Raw genomic sequence first — 9,814 nt, 5'->3', positions numbered from 1 at the left:
AGTTCAAGAATATTTTTCAAAAATCAACCATATTAGTTATGCTAAGAATTCTGATCAGGCTTATTTGGTTTTTAAATTGGTCTTTTGTTCCATATTCAAAACCATAAGTTTTACATCTAAACATTACAGTGCTATTATTTATTATTAACACTATTACGTAACAGATATGTAAAGCATGTGAGTATACTAGTCCCAACACTGTTTTTAATTATTACTCCTGAACTTAGTGTCACAGACACCAAAACGTGTGTAGAGTCATTTTACATAATAGAGTTATTATGTAAGATTTTAATATTGTATTCCCTTTACTTGTAAACAGAAAAAAACTTAAACTTAAGTTACTTGTGTTAGTCTTATCTTGTTCCACAATTTCATACAGTATATAATTTGACTAAAGAAATATTCAATTTTGGAGAAAAATTTTCATGTGGATTAACAAGTTGTTATATGCTTTAAAAATTCTGCTCAAACCCTATTTTATAATTGAAATGATAAGAGTTATGTTGCACTAGATAAAACTCACTATTCCAGGTACCTTTTTCTCATATATAAACAAGGCTGAATATACTACTGTATATAATGTCATGAATATGCCTATTTTAGCTGATGTCAGTGATCTCAAACGCCCTCTTGTGACAGTGTATCCCTTAGCAATAAGAATCAATAGGAGAAGAAAGGTCATTGTACTTGCTGCTTCAAGCAACCTTCCTGAAAAAAACATTTAAAAATGAAATCACTACAGAACAGTAAGAAAATGTAAATGCATGTTTTCAAACACTGTAAAGAATTAATAACAAGGATAGTAACTCCATAGAACAAATACAGTATAATTCAGTGAAAAAAAAAAAAATCACAGTCTATACTAGAACATCAGCTTTATGCAAAAAGGATGATGTTTTTTACTGTAATAAGATGAAGAAATTTATGTATAGAACATCAAAACGTCCAATTTAAGTTACAATTAACAAATCACTACCCTTAATGATTGTATGACCATGATCTCTCTAGTAAAGGTCTACTTATTGATTTTGGGCTCTTGAACTTTATCTAATCTTCTATAAAAGCATAAAACCTATGGTTTTCTGAAAAAAATTCATGTGTAAGCTGACTTAAATAACACTATGTAACAAAATTTTTACTTTTTCTTGTTCCTGGGCAGGAAATGTCATTTCCCAATTGCTTATGCCTAAAGTAAATGGAAAATACCTATTTTTCTTTTCAAACTTTGCTTTTGTGACCTGGGAGTGTATAAGGAAAACATGATGGGAAAGTATATTTGGGGGCTGATACGTGAAAGTAATTTACATCACAGTCTCAAATCTCAAAAAACTACTCATTTCTAAACATTTTTGTATAACTTTAATATAAATAAATGTAAATCTTGATTCATATGTTGTTTTATTGAGACCTTATGTAAATGAAAATGTCCAAACTGCCCATTTTTACATAAAAAACAGGTTAATTTCTAAATTTCGTTATCCAGGTCATAAAAGCAAAGTTTGAAGGGAATAATGGCCATTTTCTGTACTTTTACAACATCAACAATTAAAAAATAACACATACTATCCAGGAATAAAATTTGTGTTGCATAGTGTAATATGACTTTGTCAGTGATTTTTTTGTAAGCCCTCTCAATATTTAACCTTTCTAGTGATCATTTATGGGCATGTTCTAATAATGTTTATCTTAATGTGAAGACTATGTGCAAATTTCTTCTCTACTTACGTACATTAGAAATGGCTTTTCTCTACCCTTCATATTGTCCAGTTGCTTACATCTTCCTTTAAATTAATTATGGCATTCAAATTAACTCTCTGACCACAATAAAATAAAGACCATACTTAATAACATGAAAACTAACCTTAATAATGACAACATATATGTTGGTTTTAAAACATTTACAATAAAAACAACAGACAAAATTGTTTTAAAGCTGACAAAAACTCTGTAGACTTTGATTTTTAAACACCTATATATTCACTGGCTACTCGTATGCAAATTTTAAGATAAATCTTCTTGCCTTCATATGCTAATGCTATAGCTTTAACAATGGCATTAATAATCAGCCTGTTAGTTCTAAAACTGTAGGGTTAATTTTCTTCTTTATGTGAACTGTAAATCTATAGTCTTTTAGTTATTATTTCAGAAGGCTTTCTTTGATGAAAATTTCAAATAATCCAACTATATCATAGTTTTATTCACATGATGCTCAAAGGTAATAAATTAATTTTATTGGTCCCCTTGGTTATTTTGTTCAAGTAATCACTTTTGTAATTACAAAAATTCCTATTCATAATATGACATTAATGGAGTCTGAAGGTGTACTTTGTTCCAGCATGAGTTTGCACGTTAGCAGGTACAACATATTTATACAAGTAATAATAAAACATTTTGAAATAAATAAGGATAATGCACAGATGGCAATCCCAAAAGTACAGAAATGAGGTATGAATGAATACACACAACTATACAAAATTCCCTACATAAGTAGCCAAGATTGAATAAAAGCACTTAAACTGAATAATGCTATAAAGTCTTACAATGTTTAATTACCATAAGCCGTACTATTGACTCCTTATGTGAGTATTTTTGTATGGTTGTGTGTATTCATCCATATCTTGTTTCAAAATTCTTTTGGCATTGTCATCCCTACATCATCCTTATTTTTTCAAAATTCGTTTATTACTTGTCTTCCCTCTTTTTTTTAAATGCCAATGAATATTTTGTAACAAATGGCAGCTGCTATTACAGCAGCAATTTTAGCCTGTGTGATGTTCATCATGTGTTAAAATTGGTGAAATGTTATACTGTTTCTGCACTCTCCAATGCTAACCCTTCTGACACCAGGACCAGAATAATCAGCAGAACATTTGGTTCTTACTCTACTTACCAATTCTCTGTGTTAGTGATTTTTTTTGCCTAAATTCAAAATCTTAATAGCTTTTGAAAACCTCAAAAACAGGAATTAGGTTTAAATACATATACATTTCTAAGCTTGGTATAAGAAAGATTTGAGACTATAATGAGCAATATATAATATGCATTAGTCTTTTTTTACAACCCCTCCCTACATACTTAGTTCTACCAATGCTTAGTAATAATTTCCAAAGAAAATAATTCAAAAATGTTTTTATAAATAAGATAAAGTGTGTAAACCTACTTGTATTAGTTTCAACAACACATACTATGTTATTGGAAAACTTTTTTTAATACTATAGGCTTATACATGCCAACATTACACCTGTACTTGTATTTATTACTAATGAAAAATGTGTAAGTTTATTAGATTTAAATTGATTTTAAAAAATGGTTGTTAAAAAATTGGCTTCGATGTTGAATATCGATTTCAGTTTATGGACAATCATACTTATATTATAAAATTAATATGATAATGTATGAAGAATAGAAATATACTGATGAATTACGGTTCACAAAACCAGTGCAGTTTGTAGAACAAGTATCCATGAAACCTAATTTTGAAGCCAACTACAATAGATAAACTATCTATCTGCTATTAAAAGAATTTTCAAAAAATATATAATTTACATTAAGTATTATTTGTAAATTATCAGGACTTATTTCTACAATTTCAAATACAGTGACATTTTAAATAAGATTTTATGAATGGAAATGCAGAAATGACAATCAACAGTTCTGCTACCAGGCTGTAAAAGATTAACTAACCTTTTCATTGTGTATTTGTAGGTTTCTAGACCATAAGATTTCTGTTCATATTTATTAAATGTTTCTACAAAATTAATCATCCTTTTGATTGTTTACCTATTGGTTCTAAGACTTTAAACAGCTTATTGTTCATCTATTTATTGATTCTAATATTATATTAGTTTTAAAAGCCTTATGTACAATGCCATTAATCTGTTTTGAGTATTATCTTTCTTACTGCTAACGTTAAAAATCTTATTTTTAGGTACCACAGAGATTAGCTGGTTCAGATATTTGATCTTCTTGAAGACAATGTTTTAGTAGTTTGAAAATTTTTGTTTTTTTAGCTTTTAAATAACCACGCATATGTTAGCTAAAACACCACTGGAATAGAAAATCACTTTTTGTCAACTATGTGTTTATTGTAAGGACCACAAATTCCTAAATTAATCTAAAGAAACAAAAAAAGGAAATTACATACAAAATTGTAACTACATATAAATTAGTTGTTATTTCTTAAAAGTGAAAAACTAATTAACACCTTTCTTTAGTGTAGTGATGTGGACATCTTGGGAATTCTTTTACAGACATGAAACTACCTTATGTATACTTTGAGAATGTTTTAATCTCTGAGGCCTTCTTAAGCACTGAACCCAAAATGTCTTCCAAAATGGATAAAAACATATTAGGTAGTCTTCCCACTTATACAAGATTCCTAAGATTATTGGCATTGGTTTTATAATATGTAGACAGATCACGAACAAAGACTTTTCAAAAATGGTTACAAATGCTATAAAATATGCAGACAAATCTATGATCAACATTTTTCAAAAGAAATGTCAAACCAAAAACAGATGTAAAACTGCAACATTGTGTAAAAGTACAGTACTCTCTTCATTGTCTTACATTACTTGAAAGATTAAAAGTCAGGCCTTCTATCTATGTTTCCTTACCTAAGAGTTTAAAACCAGGGAGACCGATGCCATCATGTGCAAATACTGCATAAAAGATACACAGACAGGAAACTCCAGCTGACTCCAATATCAAAGATGCTAAGAAGAGTTTATATGTCACATGAAGCAGGTGGCGTGACCGAAGAGTATCTAGAAAGTATCACTACTAGTATTTTCAAAGAATTCAGAAAATTAATTATATAAAAGTGCATTTAGTACAAGAAAAATTTTACAAAAGAGCACTATAAAACACTTCCTGTAATTATTATGTAGCTATGATTCATATTTGCATCATTTGGTAGTTTAAACTAGTAAGAAGTAAAGAAAAAGGTGCAACTATTTATGGATAAAAGACTTTAGAGCTAAGTGTACAATACAACATACACTTAACTATCAACAATATTGCTGGTTTTATGCTCTATTTTTATACAAACGACTATTCTACAAATTAGCAATTACTATTCACAAAATTTCTATGACACACTCAAAAATTTAAAAACTTAGTTTGAATCATCCAAATCAATTACATTTTACAAATGATCCTTAAACTGTTCTTTTTATATTTAATTTAATTATCCACTATTTGTTAAACTCTGTGCCATGATTTCATTTCAGAAAAATTCATTTCAAATCTATTTTGTTTTTATACATCTTATTAAATAACCTAATACAAAAATAGCAGTAATTGGCTAAAAACAAATTCATAAAAAATAAGGTACCAATGATTAAAGAATTAATAAGTATTTAAACAATTAGACAAGTTTGGATTGGCAAAGCTTGTCAACCTCAAAGGGTGGAGAAAAATGTTCTTAGCATCTTATATGTTCAGGTTCAAAATGGTCAGAAAAATCAACATTCACTTACAGTAAAAACTGGAAAGAATAGGAAGAAAAAAAAAAAGGATTCCAAAGAGGGTTTAATATTTTATTATTGAGAATGTTTTTGATATTTTAAACTATTTATATTAATTCTTTTGTGTTACATTGATAAAAGAATTTTGGTTCAGCAATGATTTTTTTGATTGATCAAAATTAATTCTCTGGTTAATTGTGTCAACATTTAATGCTAAAGTCATTTTTTAAACTTTCTTTAGACAACATTAGATTTCATGGTCCTTTACTTCAGTTGAAATAAATTATTTTGTTTAACCAATATAACCATGATTAAAAGAACAAGAAATGGAATAAATACCATGCTTGTAGTGGGTTTCTATCTTATCTTTCCCTTTGTCAAATGTATTTGAAAGTTTGTTTCACTGGCTCAAAAGCAAGTATTATTCTATTTTAGAACAGCACTAATTTGTTTAATATCAAGTGGTAGTAAAATATCATTAGATATGACCCATTTCTTAACCTATCCACAGCTGTTTGTCTGTTTTGTTAAATTTAAAACCACAGGAAATAGGCAACATTTTAAGGCAGTTCAAATCAGTATTGATTTCCCCTTTTTGTTAGAATAAATGTTTCAAATAACTCAAATAAGAAATGGGCATATGTTAAGCTTTTGTAAATAATGCTCTTCGGACTTAATGTAGAGAAAAAAGGCTCATACATTCTGGTTTTCAATACATTTCTGTGCCTAACTTACCATATGAGCATCTGTAACTAAAATATCAAGTCAATATGAATCAGGATGAACCAAGTTTAATTCTTCATGAAATTGTTTAATGAAGTTCTCTTTCAACTAGAGTAAAGGAACATGAAGGTTATCATTGTAAGAAAGAAAGAAAAAATCAGCTTTAGCATTATATGTTCACAAACAAAAATATAAAATTAATTTTGATTAATAAAAAAATTCACTGTTGATCCGAAATTAATTCATAATTCAAGCACAGAAGAATCAATAGAAATAAAAAAGTGAAACATGTTTAATAATGAAATAGGATTTGAACTCAACTCTATTTGGAAGTTTGTCTTTATTAAATGTTTTGCTCTACTACTGTTTGTGAACAAATGATCCTTCTGGACAATTCTGAAGTAGAATGTACAAGATAATTAAAACAATTTTACTCCTTCCCTTGAGAATGACACTTGGCCTGTTTTTTGTTGTTGTTGTTAACTCTTTAGTTATTTGTGCATCATTATACTGATGGATAAACACTTGTTTTCAAATGCACACACTTTTACAAGTTTTCATAACAAATCTTTTTACCCATGTGATATTAATGTCTGAGTTTAAAAAAAAACATGTTCTAAGTTAGGACTTATTTTAGTTGAACTGTTTTTCCACAACTGAATCCATACATCACACATTTCAAGTTATAATCCATCTGAACAAGTCTTCATAAATGTGCAGCACACTACAATAAAATAAAATTATTTTAAAGAACAGTATTTAGAAATTAACAGATGTATTTGAAGTGTTATTTGTGAAGTTTTAAGATAAAAATAATCTTAACAAGTAACTTACATGCTTCAAAACATGAGGCCAAAATCAAAAGGAAATACACAGCAGCAAATGTGATGTCAGTTTGCAAAATATCTAAATGAAATGTTAAAAGGATTACAAATTAGCACATTTCAATTGCATAGTAAATTATCCTTTCCTGAGGCCCATCGAGCCAAATCTAGCAATATAAAAGAAAATAGTCATGTTAAACAAAACACAATTATACAGATAATAAGTTCATCTGTAATATCTGACAAAATTCCATTATTTAAATACAGCCACTCAACACGAAAATTCTTTGAATTTTGTGCTAAAAATAAAGCATTGAAACAATATCTGTGGATAATACGCCACTCATTCCAAAATTCTGAATCTTTATGCACACACCATTATTGACAAAAGAACAATTATTTAAATTAGGTCTATCATTTTTCAAAAACAATCAGTAAGGTGTCAGCTCTTAATGATTCTTAACAAAATTAAATTCATGCAGATCAGTACAAATTCAGTTAAGTCTGTAATAAGTTTTGGGTTTATTTAGTACTCTCGGAGAAAATTCTATAAGTTTTAGGCCTTCATCGTGAGGAATGCTTGTAGAAAGAAGAAATATCCATAGCACAGATAATATATAAAGTTCAAATTAGGAGTATGCAATATCATAAAACAAAAATTATATTAAATAATAATTAGAATACACTGAATTATCATTTGGCCATAACATTTAACATATCTGGTAAGGTTCAGACAGCCTATGAAATATAAATCAGTCCAAAGACTCAAGCTAACAATGCAAAATAATCCTCATAATAAAACCATACGTTCATATAACCAAAAAATAATAACTATACATACTAAACACTCTGAGTTATACTGTTATTGGAACTAATGAAATATAATTTTACAAACAATGCACAAAAACCAGTTATTTGTTTCATGCATTTTACTGGCATGTTAGAAAATGCTGAGTGAAGTAACAGCATCCAGCTACTAATCATATAAATCCCCATTTTAGACATTTGCATTTGCCAAAAAAAGTATTTCTTTATGTAGATACTTGGAATACCAACGAATAAATCTATTTGTAACAAAAGCTATGGATGTTCAAAGAAATCAGTCACCGAGCTTGGTAGTCATCAGTATAACAAACTTTGTTTGTACAGTAAGAGAAGCAAATTTTATTTGTTTTTGACAAATTGGGAACATTATTAACTCTTGGAATACCGTTAAAACATAATCAGGTATTTACATAAACACGCCTCTCATGGAGTACTTCCACACGACATCTGGATATATCATCATTAAATTAACTCACTAACATGTTATTGGAATAAGATAACTTTAGTAAGCCAAGTGACAGAGTACTCAGTTTATCAAGAAATTAAGTCTGCAATGAGGAGACAGAAACAGCACAATGTTGCAGTGAGACATAGACCTAGCTACCCTTTAGTAAAATGTAACTTGCAGCTTAGAGTAACAAAATACAAACATTACGGATATCAGTAATGGCTGAAAATGTTGAAACATCATGCAATCAATGGTAGGATAAAACAGACTGTGCAAAATTAAAGCATTTTACAGCTAAATGCATGAATATCAAGTAAAAGATTTGAAATAAGATGTTTAACAGAAAAAATAAAGATACTTCTGATAGACTTCATAATGTAGGTGTTAAAGTGGAGGATAGAAACATTGTAGTTGATGGTCCAATGTTAACTACTTACAACAGGGCTAGTATGTACTTGTATTATTTAAGAGCAAATACTATCAATTCTCAAAAGAAATACTGAAAGTTATCAACTCTCAGCATGTTTTAATTGTGTGTTTTGGTCTATTCAATTCACAAAATAGAGACAATCATAAAAAGAAACACATCTTAAAACTAATATATACTTACATTTAGAAAGATCAAATATTATCCACTCTCAGCAGTGTGTAAACATTATGAGTTCTTAGTGTTATTGATCTAGGAATATTACACAGATGTAAATATATTTTTTCCAACTTTATTTCTTTTACCCATCTTATGTAATATACATAATGGAAAATTAAGTATCCTTAAAATAATATACATTTATATAAAAGATATATATATATGCCATTACACATTTTACAACTACCTCTTTTGTAACATATAGTATGCATACATAACTATTCATACAACATCCTTAGAAAAGCAAGAAAAATTTTCAAACTACCTATAATAAAAATCAAAAACAATAAATCCCATCAATTAGATCGCCAGCTTCATGAAATGATACTAATATGCTTTGCTTGGTTCATTGTAGGTTTTGTACAAATAACTGGAACAATCAAAGAGACAAAATAGCTTGAAAGTTTGTTGTTCTTATTATGTATGTAAAAAGTGGGTTTTCTCGACATCAATGATTTTGTTGTTCTTATTGTTTTTTTTGTTTGAAACCAGAATCTTAAGCAATGTGTTTTAATATAATGATAAGACTTTGAGCCAATCACCATCTAGTATATTATATTAATTTTTATGATGTCTTTAGGGGTTTTAAAAAACTCGTAAGACAAACATTTCATGAAACAAATTTTGCTAAAAATTTACATTATCAAATATAATTTTGACTTTAAAAATTATGCATTCAGATAACTTTTACTGAAAAATATGACAGTTTGATAAAACTTACAAAACTCATCAGCAGAAAATTGTTTAAGCCAAGAATTTTTCTCATTGTTAGTCAGCACAAAACGATACTTGAACTTTAAACCCTGAAAATAAAGTATAATGATTATAAAACCTTAAATAAATTACAAAAATATGTTGCAGAGCTTATGAATAGCAGTTG

The 9,814-nt window shown here is 28.3% G+C and overlaps 1 protein-coding gene across 1 annotated transcript in view; it reads right to left on the bottom strand.

Annotated features, from left to right (window-relative positions):
* The window catches only part of LOC143236699 (transmembrane protein 145-like), a 55,374-nt gene that overhangs the window by 26,828 nt on the left and 18,732 nt on the right, over positions 1–9,814 (bottom strand). The window contains exons 5-8 of the mRNA XM_076475124.1: positions 9,656–9,737; positions 7,026–7,097; positions 4,617–4,766; positions 536–708 (exon numbers count right to left, since the gene is read on the bottom strand). Of these exons, the coding sequence (XP_076331239.1) occupies positions 536–708; positions 4,617–4,766; positions 7,026–7,097; positions 9,656–9,737 (477 nt within the window). The remainder of the gene's footprint in view (positions 1–535; positions 709–4,616; positions 4,767–7,025; positions 7,098–9,655; positions 9,738–9,814) is intronic.

Source organism: Tachypleus tridentatus, chromosome 13, assembly GCF_004210375.1.
Source record: "Tachypleus tridentatus isolate NWPU-2018 chromosome 13, ASM421037v1, whole genome shotgun sequence".
Lineage (NCBI taxonomy): Eukaryota > Metazoa > Arthropoda > Merostomata > Xiphosura > Limulidae > Tachypleus > Tachypleus tridentatus.
The sequence above is the reverse complement of the archived record's forward strand: the minus strand, read 5'-3'. Positions and strand labels throughout refer to the sequence as shown.